Source organism: Bombina bombina, chromosome 5 (genome assembly GCF_027579735.1).
Source record: "Bombina bombina isolate aBomBom1 chromosome 5, aBomBom1.pri, whole genome shotgun sequence".
NCBI lineage: Eukaryota > Metazoa > Chordata > Amphibia > Anura > Bombinatoridae > Bombina > Bombina bombina.
Window position 1 is genome coordinate 624,598,154 of NC_069503.1, and position 23,540 is coordinate 624,621,693.

The 23,540-nt window shown below is 41.5% G+C and overlaps 1 protein-coding gene across 1 annotated transcript in view; it reads left to right on the plus strand.

Moving 5' to 3' along the window:
* CTNNAL1 (catenin alpha like 1) overlaps positions 1 to 23,540 on the plus strand; it is a 727,303-nt gene that overhangs the window by 593,392 nt on the left and 110,371 nt on the right. Inside the window, exon 12 of the mRNA XM_053714583.1 lies at positions 13,627 to 13,664. Coding sequence (XP_053570558.1) covers positions 13,627 to 13,664 — 38 coding nt within the window. The remainder of the gene's footprint in view (positions 1 to 13,626; positions 13,665 to 23,540) is intronic.

Below are 23,540 nucleotides of genomic sequence, written 5' to 3' on the forward strand. Positions count from 1 at the left end.
CATGCTGAAACAGTGGAATGGGGACTATACAGACTTATCTCCAGTGATTCAAGTAGATCAGAAGACCAGAGACTCACTCCGTTGGTGGCTAACCCTGGATCACCTGTCCCAGGGAATGAGCTTCCGCAGACCAGAGTGGGTCATCGTCACGACCGACGCCAGTCTAGTGGGCTGGGGCGCGGTCTGGGAATCCCTGAAAGCTCAGGGACTATGGTCTCGGGAAGAGTCTCTTCTCCCGATAAACATTCTGGAACTGAGAGCGATATTCAATGCTCTCAGGGCTTGGCCTCAACTAGCAAAGGCCAGATTCATAAGATTCCAATCAGACAACATGACGACTGTTGCTTATATCAATCATCAGGGGGGAACAAGGAGTTCCCTAGCGATGAAAGAAGTGACCAAAATAATAAAATGGGCGGAGGATCACTCCTGCCACCTATCTGCGATCCACATCCCAGGTGTGGAAAACTGGAAGGCGGATTATCTGAGTCGTCAGACATTCCATCCGGGGGAGTGGGAACTCCACCCGGAGATCTTTGCCCAGTTGACTCAATTATGGGGTATTCCAGATATGGATCTGATGGCGTCTCGTCAGAACTTCAAGGTTCCTTGCTACGGGTCCAGATCCAGGGATCCCAAGGCGACTCTAGTGGATGCACTAGTAGCGCCTTGGACCTTCAACCTAGCTTATGTGTTTCCACCGTTTCCTCTCATTCCCAGGCTGGTAGCCAGGATCAAGCAGGAGAGGGCCTCGGTGATCTTGATAGCTCCTGCGTGGCCACGCAGGACTTGGTATGCAGACCTGGTGAATATGTCATCGGTTCCACCATGGAAGCTACCTTTGAGACAGGATCTTCTTGTACAGGGTCCATTCGAACATCCAAATCTGGTCTCCCTCCAGCTGACGGCTTGGAAATTGAACGCTTGATTCTATCAAAGCGTGGGTTTTCAGATTCTGTGATAGATACTCTAGTTCAAGCCAGAAAACCGGTAACTAGAAAAATTTACCATAAAATATGGAAAAGATATATCTGCTGGTGTGAATCCAAGGGATTCTTATGGAATAAGATAAAAATCCCTAAGATCCTTTCCTTTCTTCAAGAGGGTTTGGATAAAGGATTATCAGCGAGTTCTCTAAAGGGACAGATTTCTGCTTTATATGTCTTATTACACAAACGACTGGCAGCTGTGCCAGATGTTCAAGCATTTGTTCAGGCTCTGGTTAGGATCAAGCCTGTTTACAGACCTTTGACTCCTCCCTGGAGTTTAAATCTAGTTCTTTCAGTTCTTCAAGGGGTTCCGTTTGAACCTCTACATTCCATAGATATTAAGTTGTTATCTTGGAAAGTTTTGTTTTTGGTTGCTATTTCTTCTGCTAGAAGAGTTTCTGAGTTATCTGCTCTGCAGTGTTCTCCGCCCTATCTGGTGTTCCATGCAGATAAGGTTGTTTTGCGTACTAAGCCTGGTTTTCTTCCAAAGGTTGTTTCTAACAAAAATATTAACAGGAGATAGTTGTACCTTCTTTGTGTCCGAATCCAGTTTCAAAGAAGGAACGTTTGTTACACAATTTAGACGTAGTCCGTGCTCTAAAATTCTATTTAGAAGCTACAAAAGAGTTCAGACAAACTTCTTCTCTGTTTGTCGTCTATTCTGGTAAAAGGAGAGGTCAAAAAGCGACTTCTACCTCTCTTTCCTTTTGGCTTAAAAGCATCATCCGATTGGCTTATGAGACTGCCGGACGGCAGCCTCCTGAAAGAATCACAGCTCACTCCACTAGGGCTGTGGCTTCCACATGGGCCTTCAAGAACGAGGCTTCTGTTGATCAGATATGTAAGGCAGCGACTTGGTCTTCACTGCACACTTTTGCCAAATTTTACAAATTTGATACTTTTGCTTCTTCAGAGGCTATTTTTGGGAGAAAGGTTTTGCAAGCCGTGGTGCCTTCTGTTTAGGTAACCTGATTTGCTCCCTCCCTTCATCCGTGTCCTAAAGCTTTGGTATTGGTTCCCACAAGTAAGGATGACGCTGTGGACCGGACACACCAATGTTGGAGAAAACAGAATTTATGCTTACCTGATAAATTACTTTCTCCAACGGTGTGTCCGGTCCACGGCCCGCCTTGGTTTTTTAATCAGGTTTGATGAATTATTTTCTCTAACTACAGTCACCACGGCACCCTATAGTTTCTCCTGTTTTTTTCCTCCTGTCCGTCGGTCGAATGACTGGGGTGGGCGGAGCCTCGGAGGGACTATATGGACAGCTTTGCTGGGACTCTTTGCCATTTCCTGTTGGGGAAGAGATATTCCCACAAGTAAGGATGACGCCGTGGACCGGACACACCGTTGGAGAAAGTAATTTATCAGGTAAGCATAAATTCTGTTTTCTCAGGGGTACAGAATAGGATTCAGAGTAAGCCCGCCTGTGAGAAGATTTTTTTATCTCACGCATTCCAGCAAACCCAGTAAAGGCTCAGGCTTTCTTGAAGTGTGTTTCAGACCTGGAGTTATCAGGGGTAATCATGCCAGTTCCGTTTCAGGAACAGGGTCTGGGGTTTTATTCAAATCTATTCATTTTCCCAAAGAAAGAAAATTCATTCAGACCAGTTTAGGATCTAAAAATTTTGAATCGAAATGTAAGAGTACCATCTTTCAAAATGGTGATTATAAGGGCATTATATGTCCACAATAGACTTACAGGATGCATATCCTCATATTCTGATTCATCCAGGACACTATCAGTTCCTGAGATTCTCTTTTCTAGACAAGCATTTTCAATTTGTTGCTCTTCCTTTTGGCCTAGCGACAGCTCCAAGAATCTTTTCAAAAGTTTTCGGTGCTCTACTCTCTGTAATCAGAGAGCGGGGTATTGCATTGTTTCCTTATTTGGACGATATCTTTGTATTTGCTCAGTCTTTAAGTTCTGTAGAATCTCACACAAATCAACTAGTGTTGTTTCCTCAAAGACGTGGTTGGATTTGATTCCTTAGACAAGGGTAACCTTTTTAGATTTCCAGATAGATTCAGTGTCCATGACTTTGTCTCTAATAGACAAAAGATGTTTGAAATTGGTTGCAGCTTGTCGGAACTTTCAGTCTCAGTCATTCCCTTCAGTTTTAGGTCTCATGACTACAGCATCGGATGCGTTCCTCTTTGCTCGTTTTCATATGAGACCTCTCCAGCTTTGTATGCTGAACCAATGGGCAGTTATTATACAAGGATTTTACAATTAATATCCTTAAATCCCAATGTTTGACTATCTCTGACTTGGTAGTTAGATCACCATCCTATTATTCTAGGGGCCTCTTTCGTTCGTCCAACCTAGACTGTGATCACAACAGATGCAAGTCTTTCAGGTTGGGAAGATTTTTGGTAGATCTCTGACAGCGCAAGGGGTTTGGAAATCTCAAGAGGCGAGAATACCAATAAATATTTTTGAACTCCGTGCGATTCTCAGGGCTCTTCAGTTTTGGCCTCTGTTGAAGAGAGAACCGTTCATTTGTTTTCAGACAGACAATATCACAACTTATTATATGTCAATCATCAGGGTGTGACTCACAGTCCTCAAGCCATGAAAGAAGTATCTCGGATACTTGTTTGGGCGGAATCCAGCTCCTGTCTAATTTCATATCCCAGGTATAGACAATTGGGAAGCAGACTACCTCAGTAGTCAGACTTTACATCCAGGAGAGTGGTCTCTTCACCCAGATGTGTTTTCTCAAGATTGTTCAGATGTGGGGTCTTCCAGAAATAGATCTGATGGCATCTCATCTAAACAAGAAGCTTCCCAGGTACTAGTCCAGGTCCAGGGATCCTCAGGCAGAAACAGTGGATGCGTTGACACTTCCTTGATGTTATCAACCTGCTTATATTTTCCCGCCTCTAGCTCTTTTTCCAAAAGTGATCTCCATCATTTGTGCTGCCGGTGGCTCCAGCATGGCCTCACAGGTTTTGGTATGCGGATCTTGTCAGGATGTCCAGTTGCCAACCTTGGCCACTTTCATTAAGGTCAGACCTTCTATCTCAAGGTCCGTTTTTCCATCAAGATCTCAAATCATTAAATTTGATGGTGTGGAAATTGAACGCTTAGTTCTTAGTCATAGGGGTTTTTCTGACTCTGTGATTAATACTATGTTGCAGACTCGAAAATCTGTTTCTAGAAAGATTTATTATCGAGTTTGGAAGACTTATATTTCATGGTGTTCTTCTCATAAAATTATTTTGGCAATCTTTTAGAATTCCTAGAATTTTACAGTTTCTTCAAGATGGTTTGGATAAAGGTTTGTCTGCAAGTTCATTGAAAGGACAAATCTCTGCTCTTTCTGTCTTATTTGCACAGAAAGATTGCTAAATTTCCTGATATTCATTATTTTGTGCAGGTTTTGGTTCATATCAAGCCTGTCATTAAATCAATCTCTCCTCCTTTGAGTCTTAATTTGGTTTTGAAGGCTTTACAGGCTCCTCCATTTGAGCCTATGCATTTTTTGGACATTAAAATACTTTCTTGGAAGAGTTGCTGAATTGTCAGTTTTGCGGTCTTCATTCAAATTTTTACCTAAGGCTGTAAATTCTAACAACATTAATGGAGAAATGGTTGTCTCTTCCTTGTGTCCTAATCCTAAGTATTCTTTGGAGAGATCTTTACATTCTTAGGATGTGGTGAGAGCTTTGAAATATTATGTTGAAGCTACTAAATATTTCAGGAAGACTTCTAGTCTATTTGTTATCTTTTCTGGTTCCAGGAAAGGTCAGAAGGCTTCTGTTGTTTCCTTGGTTTCGTGGTTAAAGCTTTTTGATTCTATAAACTTTAAAATTACATGCCCTATTTGAAACATGAAGAAAAAAATTTGACTTGACTGTCCCTTTTTTTTTTCCTTTCATTTATGAGATTAAATTTATATTTTGGGTTGTGGATTATTTTTGTGTTCATCTGAAAATGGCTGTTTTTATTTTATCCCTCCCTCTCTAGTGACTCTTGCATGGAGTTCCACATCTTGGGTATTGCTATCCCAATACGTCACTAGCTCATGGACTCTTGCCATTTACATGAAAGAAAACATAATTTATGTAAGAACTTACCTGATAAATGCATTTCTTTCATATTGGCAAGAGTCCATGAGGCCCACCATTTTTATGGTGGTTATGATTTTTTGTATAAAGCACAATTATTTCCAAATTCCTTTGTTGATGCTTTTTACTCCTTTCTTTATCACCCCACTTCTTGGCTATTTGTTAAACTGAATTGTGGGTGTGGTGAGGGGTGTATTTATAAGCATTTTGAGGTTTGGGGAAACTTTGCCCCTCCTGGTAGGATTGTATATCCCATACGTCACTAGCCCATGGACTCTTGCCAATATGAAAGAAATGAATTTATCAGTAAGTTCTTACATAAATTATGTTTTTCCACCCACTCACCACAAGGGACTGGAACCTTGTGAATTCTGCAGTTGTTCTGAGATTGTGTACAGAGCATGACCCTCAGAGTGCACACTACAGTTATCCTGAGATTGAGCAATGCCACAGCAATTCTCACATTATTACCAGATGGGCAAACTATAAGGAGTGCACACTGCAGTTCATTAAGATTGTTTACAGGGGAATGCCACAGTAAGTCTCACATGTCAACTCCACAAGAGCAAGAGACAAGAAGATTGTCTCCAAAGTCATACTGAGCTTGTGTATAAAGCAGTGCCACAGTGAATCTCACATGTCACCCCCAGAGGGACAGGAGACCAGGAGTGCACACTTCAGTTATACCGAGCTTGTGTATAGAGCAGTACCACAGTGAGTCTCGCATGTCACCCCCAGAGGGACAGGAGACCAGGAGTGCACACTGTAATTATACTGAGCTTTTGTATAGAGCAGTGCCACAGTGAGTCTCATATGTCACCCCCAGAGGGACAGGAAACCAGGAGTGCACACTGCAGTTCATTAAGATTGTTTACAGGGGAATGCCACAGTAAGTCTCACATGTCAACTCCACAAGAGCAAGAGACAAGAAGATTGTCTCCAAAGTTATACTGAGCTTGTGTATAAAGCAGTGCCACAGTGAATCTCACATGTCACCCCCAGAGGGACAGGAAGACCAGGAGTGCACACTGCAGTTATACTGAGCGTGTGTATAAAGCAGTGCCACAATGAATCTCACATGTCACCCCCAGAGGGACAGGAGACCAGGAGTGCACACTGCAGTTATACTGAGCTTTCGTATAGAGCAGTGCCACAGTGAGTCTCGGATGTCACCCCCAGAGGGACAGGAGACCAGGAGTGCACACTGCAGTTATACCAAGCTTGTGTATAGAGCAGTACCACAGTGAGTCTCGGATGTCACCCCCATAAGGAAAAGGAGACCAGGAGTGCACACTGCAGTTATACTGAGCTTGTGTATAGAGCAGTGCCACAGGGAGTCTCACATGTCCCCCGGAGGGACAGGAAGACCAGGAGTGCACACTGCAGTTATACTGAGCTCTTGTATAGAGCAGTGCCACAGTGAGTCTCATATGTCACCCCCAGTGGGACAGGAAACCAGGAGTGCACACTGCAGTTATACCGAGCTTGTGTATAGAGCAGTACCACAGTGAGTCTCGGATGTCACCCCCATAAGGAAAAGGAGACCAGGAGTGCACACTGCAGTTATACTGAGCTTGTGTATAGAGCAGTGCCACAGTGAGTCTCACATGTCCCCCCGGAGGGACAGGAAGACCAGGAGTGCACACTGCAGTTATACTGAGCTTTTGAATAGAGCAGTGCCACAGTGAGTCTCATATGTCACCCCCAGAGGGACAGGAAACCAGGAGTGCACACTGCAGTTATACCGAGCTTGTGTATAGAGCAGTGCCACAGTGAGTCACATGTCACCCCCAGAGGGACAGGAGACCAAGAGTGCACACTGCAGTTATACTGAGCTTGTGTATAGAGCAGTGGCACAGTGAGTCTCACATGTCACCCCCAGAGGGACAAGAGACCAGGAGTGCACACTGCAGTTATACTGAGCTTTTGTATAGAGCAGTGCCACAGTGAGTCTCGCATGTCACCCCCAGAGGGAAAGGAGACCAGGAGTGCACACTGCAGTTATACTGAGCTTGTGTATAGAGCAGTGCCACAGTGAGTCTCACATGTCACCCCCAGAGGGACAGGAGACCAGGAGTGCACACTGCAGTTATACCGAGCTTGTGTATAGAGCAGTACCACAGTGAGTCTCGGATGTCACCCCCAGAGGGACAGGAAACCAGGAGTGCACACTGCAGTTAAACTGAGCTTGTGTATAGAGCAGTGACACAGTGAGTCACATGTCACCCCCAGAGGGACAGGAGACCAGAAGTGCACACTGTAGTGATACCGAGCTTGTGTATAGAGCAGTGCCACAGTGAGTTTCACATGTCCCCCCGGAGGGACAGGAGACCAGAAGTGCACACTGCAGTTATACTGAGCTTTTGTATAGAGCAGTGCCACAGTGAGTCTCGCATGTCACCCCCAGAGGGACAGGAGACCAGAAGTGCACACTGCAGTTATTCTGAGCTTTTGTATAGAGCAGTGCCACAGTGAGTCTCACATGTCACCCCCAGAGGGACAGGAAGACCAGGAGTGCACACTGCAGTTATACTGAGCTTGTGTATAGAGCAGTGCCACAATGAGTCTCACATGTAACCCCCAGAGGGACAGGAGACCAGGAGTGCACACTGCAGTAATACCGAGCATGTGTATAAAGCAGTGCCACAGTGAGTCTCACATGTCACCCCCAGAGGGAGAGGAGACCAGGAGTGCACACTGCAGTTATACTGAGCTTGTGTATAGAGCAGTGCCACAGTGAGTCTCACATGTCACCCGCAGAGGGACAGGAAGACCAGGAGTGCACACTGCAGTTATACCGAGCTTGTGTATAGAGCAGTGCCACAATGAGTCTCACATGTCACCCCCAGAGGGACAGGAGACCAAGAGTGCACACTGCAGTTATACTGAGCTTGTGTATAGAGCAGTGCCACAGTGAGTCTCACATGTCACCCCCAGAGGGACAGGAGACCAGGAGTGCACACTGCAGTTATACTGAGCTTGTGTATAGAGCAGTGCCACAGTGAATCTCACATGTCACCCCCAGAGGGACAGGAGACCAGGAGTGCACACTGCAGTTATACTGAGCTTGTGTATAGAGCAGTGCCACAGTGAGTTTCACATGTCACCCCCAGAGGGACTGGAGACCAGGAGTGCACACTGTAGTGATACCGAGCTTGTGTATAGAGCAGTGCCACAGTGAGTCTCGCATGTCACCCCCAGAGGGACAGGAGACCAGGAGTGCACACTGTAGTGATACCGAGCTTGTGTATAGAGCAGTGCCACAGTGAGTCACATGTCACCCCCAGAGGGACAGTAGACCAGGAGTGCACACTGCAGTCATACTGAGCTTGTGTATAGAGCAGTGCCACAGTGAGTCTCACATGTCCCCCTGGAGGGACAGGAGACCAGAAGTGCACACTGCAGTTATACTGAGCTTGTGTATAGAGCAGTGCCACAGTGAGTCTCACATGTCACCCCCAGAGGGACAGGAGACCAAGAGTGCACACTGCAGTTATACTGAGCTTGTGTATAGAGCAGTGCCACAGTGAGTCTCACATGTCACCCCCAGAGGGACAGGAAGACCAGGAGTGCACACTGCAGTTATACTGAGCTTGTGTATAGAGCAGTGCCACAGTGAGTCTCACATGTCACCCCCAGAGGGACAGGAAACCAGGAGTGCACACTGCAGTTATACTGAGCTTTTGTTTAGAGCAGTGCCACAATGAGTCTCACATGTCTCCCCCAGAGGGACAGGAGACCAAGAGTGCACACTGCAGTTATACTGAGCTTGTGTATAGAGCAGTGCCACAGTGAGTCTCACATGTCACCCCCAGAGGGACAGGAGACCAGGAGTGCACACTGCAGTTATACTGAGCTTTTGTTTAGAGCAGTGCCACAATGAGTCTCACATGTCACCCCCAGAGGGACAGGATGACACACTGCAGTTGTTTTGAGATTGTGTATAGAGCTATGGCACAGTTAGTTTCACGTTACCCCCAGAGGGATAGGAGACCAAGAGTGCACACTGCAGTTTTCCTGATTGTCTGTAAAATAGGGCAGTGCCCAGATTTTTAAAGGGTTGCATCTATGGACTGCTCAGTAATATCAACTGCTGTCCGGTTTTGCAAGCAAAGTAACAGTTACAACTCCTCCTTTTGTATTCACATTTTACATAAACAGATTGACATTTGTGTATTTTTCACCAAGTTAAAAGGCATCTATCACATGTTATATGACGTTACTTAATCTTTTAACTATGTTCTTCAGTAGAAGCATTAATGTTTTGTGAAGTTCACAGTGCAACAAACAAGTTCATTCTTTTATACAAAACAAGCTGAATTGGTTTGGATACATAACTATTTCTAACAATGTCACCTTCGGAGTGCTGACATTTCAGAGTAGCAGCATTTTGTAACAGGCATTATTCAATTAGCTAAAGGTCACTCTTTAACTACTGCACCTTTTCAATAATAAACCCTCTACAGTTATAGGGGCAGTTTGCGTAGGCAACCAGATGTGAAGACCCCATTGTATTCAAAACTGCTGTAGGATCACCCTTTCAAAATGGCTGGACTCTCTCTACCACCCCACTGGGATTTTGATCTCTGCTCTTGTTTTTTGTTTACATAGCCTTTCTCTAGCCTGTACTGGAATATTTACATTTTCAGTGTAGGTGGCTCTTTAAACAGGCAAAAACAGGTACTTGAAATGACAAAATAAAGGTAAATTAGCTATTTGTGAACACTTTAATACTCTCCATCATGTAAAATGGATTAATGAAAACTCATTAAAGTAGAGTAAATTTAACAGTATGATATACAATGAATTTGATTTGAAGTTCAAATTAGAAGACAATGTAATGCAGAGTCTGTGCTGTATTTATGTGAGATACTTGATTTTGTATGGGCTAAAAAACACTGATTGCCTAAAGTTTAAGAGAAGCACTAAATCTGCCTCTAAAAAATGCTCTTTTAAATTTGTCCTCTTTTTTTTTCCCCCACACCATCATTGTCTTTATATAAAGAGCTAACACTTTTACTCAGTGCTAGGCAAGAGACAATTATGTACACGATGCACTGATAATAAATATTTAAATACAATAGAACAAAAGTAATTAAAGATTCAGAATTAGTTAAAGATACATAAAACCCAACATTTTGTTTCTCACAATTTAGACAGATCATACAATTTTAAAAAGTTTCCAATTTAATTTTATCAAATTTGCATCATTCTGATTGTGTTCTTTGTTGAAGAGATATCTAGCTAGGTAGCGTGCACATGACTGCACAACTACATGGCAGGAAAAAGTGCTGCTATCTAGTGCTGTTGCAAATGTATAACATTCTTGCAAAACTGCTGCTATATAGTACTGTAGATCAGTGATTTTTAACCTTTTTTTGCCGTGGCACACTTTTTTACATTAAAAAATCCTGTGGCACACCACCATCCCAAAATTTAAATAAAATCACACATTGTAGCCTAATACAGCATATATATATACACATACACATAAACACACACATACTGTATGTATTGTGCTGTTATGCCATGCCTCCTACAAACTACCCCTGCACTGGGAGTAAAAAACAAGCAAAGTTTAAAAAATATGTCACACTGTTGTCAGTCTGCCGTGGCACACCTGAGGATCTCTCACGGCACACTAGTGTGCCACGGCACACTGGTTGAAAAACACTGCTGTAGATACATATCTTCCTGCTTTTCAACAAAGGATACAAAGAAAACAAATAATATTTGATAATAGAAGTAAATTACCAAGATGTTTAAAGGGACGTAAAACCCATAGTTTTTCATGATTCAGATAGAGCATGTGATTTTAAACAGCTTTCCTATGTACTTCTATTATCTAATTTGGTTGTTCTTTTGGTATCCTTTGTTGAAAGGGATACCTAAGTAGACTCAGAAGCTGTTGATTGGTGGCTGCACATATATGCCTCATTTTATTTTCTCAACCAGTGCTTTCATCTAACTCTCAATTTTTTTTCATCTTCATCAAAGGATATCAAGAGAATGAAGTAAATTGGAAATTTGTTTAAAACTGTAGTCTCTATTTGAATCATGAAAAAAAAACAACTTTTGGGTTTTATGCCCCTTTAAGGCGCATTTATGAAAACTGCACTGCACACAGCAATGTCTTCAAGCTTTGAATATAAAGAGAGATGATTCAAAATAAAAAGGTGTTAATAAGCGTATAAAAGTCAAAGGTCATTATGCTAAAGGCAGTTTTCGTAAAACTTCTATAGGGAAAAACATGGAGGAATAAGAGAGGATAAAGCAGTAGATGTTTTACCTTCACATTTGGAGAGTGATTTATGAAGATTAACATTTTACAGAATTATTTTTATACAGTAGATCTGAGAAATATGGGAAAACAAACTAGGGCAGTTACAACATCAAATAGATTATAACGTAAAGGGAAAGTCTACACCAGAATTGTTATTGTTTAAAAACATAGATAATCCCTTTATTACCCGTTCCCCAGTTTTGCATAACCAACAGTTATATTAATACACTTTTTACCTCTGTGATTACCTTGTAACTAAGCCTCTGCAGACTGCCTCCTTATTTCAGTTATTTTGGCAGACTTGTATTTTAGCCAATCAGTGCTGACTCCTTAGGTAACTCCACGGGTGTGAGCACAATGTTATCTATATGGCTCACATGAACTAACGTCCTCTAGTTATGAAAACATGTTAAAATGCATACAGATAAGAGGCAGCCTTCAAGGGCTAAGAAATTGGCATATGAGCCTCTTAGGTTTAGCTTTCAACTAAGAATTATAAGAGAACAAAGCAAAATTGATTATAAAAGTACACTGGAAAGTTATTTAAAATGACACGTCCTATCTGAATCATGAAAGTTTATTTTTGACTAGAGTGTCCCTTTAAGGAAATGGTTATTTAAACTTCAGCCTAGTGATATACTGTATATGTCCTTAAGTGGGTAGAAAGTGGTAGAGTTTAGTGAGCTATGGAAAGTCAGGAAAAGGTATGGATCTTTAAAAAGTTCATCATTTATGCAAAATGTTGTAAAAAAAATAAATAAATCCTTCATTACAAGATCTCGAAAGGGAAATTTTGTAATGAGAGCTGTGTATCTTCAGGAGTGCTCCCCACATTTCTGTATTTGAAGAAGAGATTAATGTAAAATATATTACTCAAATTATTTATTTTTATTTGATTCAAATGTTGTATTTATTCCATTTAGACTTCATAGATTTTCAATGTTTTTGTACATAATTTACAAAAGTCTGCAAAATACAAATTGTAAGTACAAAAATGTGTACAAAGCACAAATCATACAAAATACAAATACATAGTGTGCAAACATAAAATACGAATCATCTCACAGAGCCAGTGAGTTGACTGAATAGGATAATCCTTAGGCATGTTTGAGGTTCTCTCACAATTGTATTATTATTCTATAAGCATTTGACACTGCAGGTTTCCCTGATTTAAAATTTTAGTTGCATGCTAGTGACATCTCAAAATACTCAGTAATTTATTAAACTGATAGAAAGGCAACATATGCGTAAATAAAACTACACTAAAAATATTGCAATTTTATGTGTATACACACACACACATATATATATATATATATATATATATATATATATATATATATATATATATATATATTATATATTATATATATATACAGTATATACTGTGTGTATATATATATATATATATATATATATATATATATATATATATATATATATATATATATATAAATATATATATATATATATATAATGTGTGTGTGTGTGTACATATGTATTTATTTTGCATCAGCCCTGGGTGCTGTCCTGTTAACCTTGCACTCCCCTGTGAGTTCTGCATTCTAGAGAGATTGTGAGAAATGAGAATTCAGTTAGGATTAGGGTCCGGATGATCATAAACTCTGGCATAAAAATAAATTGTGTATTTCTACTTCACATCCAAAGTTCTGTATACGTGAATAAACAGCTCTAAATCTAAAGTTGTTTTCTTTCTAAATTTCTTTGACGGGCTTCACAGTTCTGGTGAGATTCCTTAGATAATCTTGGCAGACTAGAGCTTTAGAGCTTTAGATCACTGAGTCCTTAAAGAGGATTTCAAGTTGTTGAAAGTTTTTGAGAATTTGCCCCTTAGTTTGGGTGTGATGCAAATCTGTTAGACAGTGTTTCCCAACTGCTGCCCTTAAGTACCATTAACAGGCCAGTTTTTCATGATGTCTGAACTAGAGCACAGGTGAAATAATCAGCTGATTCGTAGCCATGGTTATTAACCTGCTCTCACCCATCAGCTGATTATTTAACGTGTGCTCTAGCTCAGGTATCCTGATAATATGACCTGTTAGTGGTCACGGGGCCTGGAATTGAGAAACATTAGGAAGAATATAGTGTTCAGATCAATGCAAGCAGTGCACAATAATAAATCCTAATATTTACATTATAAGATGACACTTTGTAGATGAAATGGTTGCAGTTTGCAAAAGATTGTATTTTACTAACATAATATTATTATCTATTCAAAATATGCTGATTTGTAACATAAATATTTTTTTCCAACAGGAGAAAAGCGTGCCTATCTTTCCCTTCCCAGACCAGGGGTAAGTCTGGCTTCTCCTGCCTACAATTACTACTTTCTGTTTTTGTGTCCTATGTTTCCATTGTGCCAGGGCCGGACTGGAAATAAAAAGCAACCCTGGAAAAATATGAAGACCAGCCCTATTTTCTGTTAAGTCAGTAGAATGAACATGTTCCATTTTTCTCAAAGGGGATTACTGGAATATTCCTTCCCCAATTTTTTTTCAGAATTAAATTATATTACTTTGTATTAAATAAAATTTCTAGATTGTTGTTATGTAGCAACCCTACAACCCAATTGCATCAATTCATCACCCATTTAAATTGTAGCTTTCCAGCCCCAGTTGCTGCAGCCCACCGGGAAATCTCCTGGTAAGCCAATCCGGCCTTGCATTTTGGGTCCTGTTTTTTCAATCTACACATTCTCTCTCATCTCTATGCAAATTAAACCCCTTTCTTCCCCTTGATACCCAGCCTATCCTGCTTACAACTTGCCAAGGTTACCAATATAATTTCATGGAAGACCTTTTCCTATATAAATTTTAACACCTCTAAATAAAAGTTTCCCTTTCTCCTACATTGGTGTATCCGGTCCACGGCTTCATCCTTACTTGTGGGATATTCTCATTCCCTACAGGAAGTGGCAAAGAGAGCACACAGCAAAGCTGTCCATATAGCTCCCCCTCTGGCTCCGCCCCCCAGTCATTCTCTTTGCCGCTCTGAACAAGTAGCATCTCCACGGGGGTGGTAAAGAGTATGTGGTGTTAGTTGTAGTTTTTATTTCTTCTATCAAGAGTTTGTTATTTTAAAATAGTGCCGGTTTGTACTATTTACTCTACAACAGAAAGTGATGAAGATTTCTGTTAAAAGAGGAGTATGATTTTAGCACCAGTAACTAAAATCCATTGCTGTTCCCACGCAGGACTGTTGAAACCAGAGAACTTCAGTTGGGGGGAACAGTTTGCAGGCTTATCTGCTTCAGGTCATTTTTCTAACAAGACCAAGTAATGCTAGAAGACTGTCAGTTATCCCTTCTGGGATAGGTAAGCCATTTTCTTAGACTCAGTAACAGAATTAAGGCTTATAACTAGGGCTCTATGCTGGTTGACACTATTGTGGGCTAAGTCGATTGCTCTTTATCATGTTTATGTGACATTTTAAGTGTTTTTCAGACTTGAAACACTTTTGGGGAATTTTATTTACGCCTGGCAGTTGTTTAGACACCTAGTCTTGTCAGAAAGGCCCCTTCACTCTGGAATGCAGAGGAAGGAGGCCTCATTTTCGCGCCTCAGTTGCGCAGTTGCTTTTCACTAGGCAGTTCATGCAGCTTCACGTGGAGTATCCAGAGGCTTGGAAAAGGACTTCAGAGAGGCTTATTACTTATTTGAATAACTCCTAAGGAAGGTAAACGCCGCAGTAGAGACTGTGGCATGGGACTGTAGTGTCTTTAACCGGTTAATTACTGTTATTAGCTCCGTTTTTGGCATCTGAAAATTGGTGTTCAATACTTTCAAAGCATTAAGACACTGTGATGAAAATTTCATAAAGATTGGATATTTCTTTGATGGCTTTCTGTCGTTTCAGTAATAAAGTGTACACTTTTATTATTTAAAGAGACAGTAACGGTTTTGTATAAATTCATTTTTATTGCATTGAAACTCTGCCTAAGTCTGTCTAACATGTCTGTGCCTTCAGATAGCCTATGTTCTGTGTGCATGGAGGCCAAGGTGGTTCCCCCATTAAATGTATGTGTAAAGTGCGCAATAGCGTCCAAACAGATAAAGGACAGTACTGTTGCCCAAGATGATTCTTTAAATGCAGGTAGTGGGGATAGTTCATAATCCTCTCCTTCTGTGTCAACGCCAGCTTTGCCCGCGCAAGCGATACCTAGTACATCTGACGCGCCTATGGCTGTTACTATGCAGCAATTAGCAGCAGTAATGAATAATTCTTTAGAAGCCTTTTTATCCAAACTGCCAGTTTTTCCTAGAAAGCGTGATTGCTCAGTTTTAAATACAGGATGAGCAAGCAGACGCAGGGGATAATTCATCTGTAGTACCCTCACATCAATCTGAGTTGGCGGTGAGGGAGGGCCTGTCTGAGGGAGAAATTTCTGACACAGGAAAAGTTTCTCAGCAGGCAGAGACTGATACCATTGCATTTAAATTTAAACTAGAACACCTCCGGGCCCTACTTAAGGAGGTGCTAGCTACACTCGATGATTGTGATCCTTTGGTGATTCCAGAAAAATTGTGCAAAATGGACAAATTTTTAGAAGTCCCAGTGCACTCTGATGCGTTTCCGATACCCAAGAGGGTGGCGGATATAGTGACTAAGGAGTGGGAGAAGCCAGGTGTACCATTTGTTCCCCCTCCTATATTTAAGAAAATGTTCCCCATTGTTGACCCCAGAAGGGACGCATGGCAGACGGTCCCTAAGGTAGAGGGGGCAGTTTCAACATTAGCTAAGCGCACAACTATACCAATAGAGGACAGTTGCGCTTTCAAAGATCCTATGGATAAAAAACTAGAAGGGTTACTTAAGAAAATTTTTGTTCAGCAAGGTTTCCTTCTGCAACCAATTTCGTGCATTATTCCTGTCACCACGGCGGCGTCTTTTTGGTTCGATGAACTAGAAAATTCGCTCCAGAAGGAGACTCCTTATGATGAGGTCATGGACAGAATTCACGCACTGAAGTTGGCTAATTCCTTTATTTTAGATGCCGCTTTTCAATTAGCAAAATTAGTGGCGAAAAATTCAGGTTTGCAATAGTGGCGCGCAGAGCGCTTTGGCTAAAATCTTGGTCAGCGGATGTATCGTCCAAAACAAAATTACTTAATTTTCCTTTCAAGGGTAAGACCCTATTTGGGCCAGAATTGAAAGAGATTATTTCTGACATCACTGGGGGAAAGGGCCATGCCCTTCCGCAGGATAGACCTTTCAAAGCAAAAATGAAGTCTAATTTTCGTTCCTTTCGCAATTTCAGGAACGGACCGGCTCCTAGCTCTACAGCCTCTAGACAAGAGGGTAACGCATCCCAGCCCAAACCAGCATGGAAACCATTGCAAGGCTGGAACAAGGGAAAACAGGTCAAAAAGCCTGCTGCTGCTACCAAATCAGCATGAAAGGATAGCCCCCGATCCGGGACCGGATCTGGTAGGGGGCAGACTCTCTCTCTTTGCTCAGGCTTGGGCAAGAGATGTCCCAGACCCCTGGGCTTTAGAGATTGTCTCCCAGGGGTATCTCCTAGAATTCAAGGACCTTCCTCCAAAGGGAAGGTTTCACATGTCTCGCTTGTCTTTAGACCAGACAAAGAGACAGGCATTCTTACATTGCGTAGAAGACCTTTTAAAGATGGGAGTGATACACCCAGTTCCAAAAGCAGAACAAGGACTGGGTTTTTACTCAAACCTGTTTGTAGTTCCCAAAAAGGAGGGAACGTTCAGGCCAATTCTGGATTTAAAAATCCTAAACAAATTCCTCAGAGTTCCAGCATTCAAAATGGAAACTATTCAAACAATTTTACCAATGATCCAGAAGGGTCAATATATGACTACCGTGGACCTAAAGGATGCATACCTGCATATTCCGATCCACAAGGTTCACCATCAGTTCCTAAGGTCCTGGACAAACATTGCCAAGGGGCAATGCGGTAGCACCTTACCTAGACGACATCTTAATTCAGGCGTCGTCCTTCCACAAAGCAAAGGGTCATACGGATATTGTTCTAGCCTTTCTAAGGTCTCACGGGTGGAAGGTGAACGTAGAAAAAAGTTCTCTGTCCCCGGTCACAAGGGTTCCCTTCCTGGGAACGATAATAGACTCGGTATAGATGAAAATTTTTCTGATGGAGGTCAGGAAGTCAAAACTTTCAAATGCTTGTCGAGTTCTTCATGCCATTCCTCAGCCTTCTGTGGCTCAGTGCATGGAGGTAATCGGTCTAATGGTTGCGGCAATGGACGTAGTCCCTTTTGCCAGAATTCATCTCAGACCACTGCAACTGTGCATGCTCAAGCAGTGGAATGGGGATTATGCAGATTTGTCTCCCCAGATACAAATGGACCAGCGAACCAGAGACTCGCTCCTCTGGTGGTTGTCTCAGGATCACCTGTCTCAGGGAATGAGTTTCCGCAGACCGTAATGGATCATTGTCACGACCGACGCCAGTCTCTTAGGCTGGGGCGCGGTCTGTGACTCCCTGAAAACTCAGGGTCTATGGTCTCGGGAAGAATCTCTTCTCCCGATAAACATTTTGGAACTAAGAGCGATATTCAATGCGCTCCTGGCATGGCCTCAACTAGCGGAGGCCAAATTCATAAGATTTCAGTCGGACAACATGACAACTGTAGCGTACATCAATCATCAGGGGGGAACAAAGAGTTCCCTGGCAATGAGGGAGGTATCCAGGATCATCAATTGGGCAGAGGATCACTCCTGCCACCTATCAGCAATTCACATCCCAGGTGTAGACAACTGGGAAGCGGATTATCTGAGTCGTCAGACTTTCCATCCGGGGGAGTGGGAACTTCATCCGGAGGTTTTTGCCCAGTTAACTCAACTATGGGGCATTCCAGATCTGGATCTGATGGCGTCTCGACAGAACTCCAAGGTTCCACGCTACGGGTCCAGGTCCAGGGATCCCAAGGCGACATTGATAGATGCCTTAGTGGCGCCTTGGTCGTTCAATCTAGCTTATGTCTTTCCACCGTTTCCTCTCCTCCCCAGGCTAGTAGCCAGGATCAAACAGGAGAAGGCTTCGGTAATTCTAATAGCTCCTGCGTGGCCACGCAGGACTTGGTATGCAGACCTGGTGAATATGTCATCGGCTCCACCATGGAAGCTACCTTTGAGACAGTCCATTCGAACATCCAAACCTAGTTTCTCTGCAACTGACTGCTTGGAGATTGAACGCTTGATTCTAGCCAAGCGTGGGTTTTTCGGAATCAGTTATAGATACTCTGATCCAGGCTAGAAAGCCTGTCAGCAGGAAAATTTACCATAAGATATGGCGGAAATTTCTTTGCTGGTGCGAATCCAAGGGTTACTCATGGAGTAAGTTTAGGATTCCAAGGATACTTTCCTTTCTCCAAGAGGGATTGGAGAAAGGTCTGTCAGCTAGTTCTCTAAAAGGACAGATATCTGCTCTGTCTGTCTTGTTGCACAAACGTCTGGCAGCCGTGCCAGATGTTCAGGCGTTCGTACAGGCCTTAGTCAGAATCAAGCCTGTCTACAGACCTGTGACTCCTCCATGGAATCTAAACTTAGTTCTTTCAGTTCGGGTTCCGTTTGAACCTTTACATTCCATAGATATTAAGTTACTATCTTGAAAAGTTTTGTTTTTGGTTGCTATTTCTTCTGCTAGAAGAGTTTCTGAATTGTCGGCTTTGCAATGTAATTCACCCTATCTGGTGTTTCATACGGATAAGGTAGTTTTACGTACCAAGCCTGGTTTTCTTCCATAAGTGGTTTCCAATAGGAATATTAACCAGGAAATAGTTGTTCCTTCTCTGTGTCCAAATCCAGTTTCTAAAAAGGAACGTTTGTTACACAATCTAGATGTGGTTCGTTCTTTAAAATTCTATCTAGAAGCAACAAAGGATTTCAGACAGACATCATCCTTGTTTGTCGTCTATTCTGGTAAGATGAGAGGTCAGAAAGCTACTGTGACCTCTCTCTCCTTCTGGCTTAAAAGCATCATCCGATTGGCTTATGAGACTGCCGGACGGCAGCCTCCTGAATGAATTACAGCTCATTCTACTAGAGCTGTGGCTTCCACATGGGCTTTCAAGAACGACGCTTCTGTTGAACAGATCTGTAAGGCAGCGACGTGGTCTTCTCTGCATACATTTGCAAAATTTTACAAATTCGATACTTATGCTTCTTCGGAGACTATTTTTGGGAGAGAGGTTTTACAAGCAGTGGTGCCTTCCGTTTAGGTTACCTGACTTGTTCCCTCCCTTCATCCGTGTCCTAAAGCTTTGGTATTGGTTCCCACAAGTAAGGATGAAGCAGTGGACCGGATACACCAATGTAGGAGAAAACAGAATTTATGTTTACCTGATAAATTTCTTTCTCCTACGGTGTATCCGGTCCACGGCCCGCCCTGGCATTTAGTCAGGTTTAAATTTTTATTTTTGTACACTAAAGTCACCACTGCACCCTATGGTTCTTCTTTTTCTCCTAACCGTCGGTCGAATGACTGGGGGGCGGAGCCAGAGGGGGAGCTATATGGACAGCTTTGCTGTGTGCTCTCTTTGCCACTTCCTGTAGGGAATGAGAATATCCCAGAAGTAAGGATGAAGCCGTGGACCGGATACACCGTAGGAGAAAGAAATTTATCAGGTAAACATAAATTCTGTTTTTCCCCTGTTTATTCAGTATCTCAAAACTCACATCTCTTATGACTGAAAAAAGTCATAATTAAACCAGCATGATTCTGACAGAGCATGTATTGTTAAGACACTTTTACTCCTATAATCCTATAAATTTACTTTGATCTGTTCGTAACTTTTGTTGAAAAGAAAGCATATATACATTGCTGCCCTAGAGTTGACTTAAACTATGGGCAAGATTACATATGCGGAGTCGCCCGCAAAAGCCAGTGATGCAGGTTTTTAGTCCGGTTTTGCTATCACATATAGGGCGACGCATGTAAATGTGGCGCGTATATTTCACCTGTCGCCAGCTATTTTTACTCCCATAAGCTAACAGAACCGTGTCGCAAGTCGGTATCACATATTCAGTGGACTTACTCAATTTTCACCTTGCCACACATAGGCAGACGCAGAAAGCCTTGCGCTTAAAATGTGAGCACCGTAACTCCCTGAAAATATTAACTAACACCGAACGCATGAGCAATATCTATCTACCTGCCAACCGCCAACCCCCACCGCAATAACTAATAAAGTATATTAACCCCTAATCCGCCAACCCCCACAAAAACATCTAACCTATTAACCCCTAATAAAGTGATTAACACCTAAACCGCCATCACCCCACAATGCAATATACCTTCATAAACTATTAACCCCTAATCCACCATTCACCCACATCGCAAAATACCTATTAAAACTATTAACCCCTAAACCGCCATCCCCCACCAACAAAATAAACTTAATTAAAATATTAATCCCTAATCCGCCAACCCCTCACAACGCAAATAACTAATTTAATTACTAAGCCTCCTAACCTAACACCCCCTAAATTAAGCTACTGAAATCCTATTGGCCAATTCAAATCAGCCAATAGGATTTGAGTAGCTCTCATCCTATTGGCTGATTTTGAATTTTTCAGCCAATAGGAATGCAAGGTACCCCATATTTAAATGGATACCTTGCATTCAATAGTCAGTGTACGATGAGGATCCTCCACGCTCCATGGTCGCCGGTCTTCAGTTCTGCGGTCATCTCCACTCTGTGCCGGCTTGGTCCTGGATGAATGAAGTCCCCGCTTGGAAGAAGATGTCGGCCGCTTGGAAGAAGACTTCACCGCCTGGAACAAGATTTCACCGCCGGAATTCAGGAACCATGAGTACCTATTTGGAGGTTAGACTTAGGCTTTTTTATTTTTATTTTTTTAGATAAGGGATTTAATGGGCGCTTGTAAAAGAGCTTAATGCCCTTTTAAGGGCAATACCCATACAAATGCCCCTTTAGGGGCAATGGGTAGTTTAGTTTTTTTTAGTGTTATTTTTTGGGGGCGGGGATTTGGTGGGTCGGGGGTTTTACTGTTAGGGGGGGATTTAGTATTTTTTAGAGTTAAAAGAGCTGTTTAACGTAGGGCATTGCCCTACAAAAGGTTCTTTTAAGGGCTATTGGTAGTTTAGTTTAGGTTAGGGGGTGTTTTTATTTTGGGGGGCTTTTTATTTTCGTAGGAATTAGGTTTAATTTTTGTATTTTTAAAAATTGTGCTCAATTTTTCTGTGATTGTAGACTTTTTTTTGTAATTTTAGATTAATTTAATATTAGGGTTTTTTGTTTTTTTTAAATTAATGTTAGGTTTTTTATTTTAATTTGAAATTAGTATTTTTTTAATTTAATGTAATTGGGGTTAATTTAGGGGGTGTTAGGGGGCTTAGTAATTAAATTAGTTATTTGCGTTGTCGGGTGTTGGTGGTTTAGGGGTTAACTAGGTTTAATGCGTTGTGTGGTTGACGGATTAGGGGTTTATAGTTTTAATAGGTACTTTGTGTTGTGGGTGGTTGGTGGATTAGGCGTTAATAGTATAATTAGGTAGTTGGCGTTGTGGGTGAATGGCGGATTAGGGGTTAATACATTTATTAGTTAGATTGCGATGTGGGGGGATGGTGGATTAGGAGTTAATAGTTTAATTAGATTGTGATGTGGGGGGTTGGCAGTTTAGGGGTTAATACATTTATTATTAGTTCCGATATGGGTTTGATGGCGGATATAGGGGTTTTATGTGTCAAGTTTATTTTGGCGAGGCGGGTTAGACTTTTACGGGAGATTTGACTATTTTTTCATTTTCTTATGCGCCGGCAGTTTCTAAAGTGCCGTAAGTCACTGGCCACTCCAGAAATTTGTATTTACGCACATTTCTGGACATTGCTAGTTTATCCGATTTACGGCAGTTTATGAACTGCCAGCGGGGTTTATGTGATTCCCCAATGTACAAGGTGAAATTACGGGCAACGCAGGTGTTAGCAGTTACGCTGAAGCCTGTTCCACATATGTAATCTTGCCCTATGTGTTTAATCCCTTTGTAGGAGTTAAACACACAGTTAAAAGCAAGGAATATGCTATACTTTTTCATTTTGCACTTTTATATCCATTTAACCTTCCACTACTTCTATAATGAATTCAGAATTCTCTCTTCTTTCTCTATTCCCCTCAAATTCAATCACTAAATTCTATTTTCACCTTATAATAATAGCTGAAAATCTTATTAAAAGAATATGATTTACTAACCTTACCCTAGATTGAATATTTTAACTGATCTATTGATGGTCTTTTTTCAAACCCTCTGTACACTCTTCAGTTTAGCAGGAATGTCATTTCCTACTTACTGCTCCTCAGCCACTAAATAATTCACTCATCGTCTTTTTAAGCTCAACATTTCCTGTAGGAGATATTCCTAAATCTTTACCCTAAAATACAATGGTTTCTAGTAATGCTGGGAACCCTTTTAAGATTTGCACCGTGTCTGCAAATATCACCACAGCTTCTCTCATTTTTGCTTCTGCAAATGCTATGGCAGTTTTATTGTATTACAATCAGTTTGGAATTCTTTGCTCTGCTCTGTCAAATTAATCATCAGCTCTCAGAGTTGGACTCTCCAAAGAAACTCTGTTGTTCAGAAATACCTATAACATTCCACCTCTGCTCTCTATCATTTTGTTTTAATGATTCTGCCTGAAGAATTCTGATTCTGTAAGCACACAACCCATATCAGTCTTGACAAAAACCAAGACTAATAGGGTTTTACACTCCACTTGTTTAAGGAACCTTGCACTCAAACATTTTCTGCCATCCATTTGAAAGAGCAGCATGCTCTTTCTGTATCATAAATGTTTAATTTTGAAACAACTTTCCAATTTACTTTTATTAATCATTTTGCTTTGTTCTCTTGTTATCCTTTGTTGAAGCATAATCCTGGGTAGGCTTTTAGGAGCTCATGAGCATGCACGTGTCTTTAGCACTCTATGGAAGCTGTATTTGAAACATTGTATAACACTGCAATAAGCAATGTTGCAAACACTGCTGCCAGATGGCTATAGATGTGTATAACTAGGATAACTCTTTAACAAATGATACCAGTAAGCAAAATTGATTATAGAAGTCTATGGAAAGTTGATTAAAATGTTATACTCTTTCCAGTCAATTTAAGTTTCATTCTGACTTTACTGTCCCTTTAGTCAAATTACATTTTTATTTGATTAA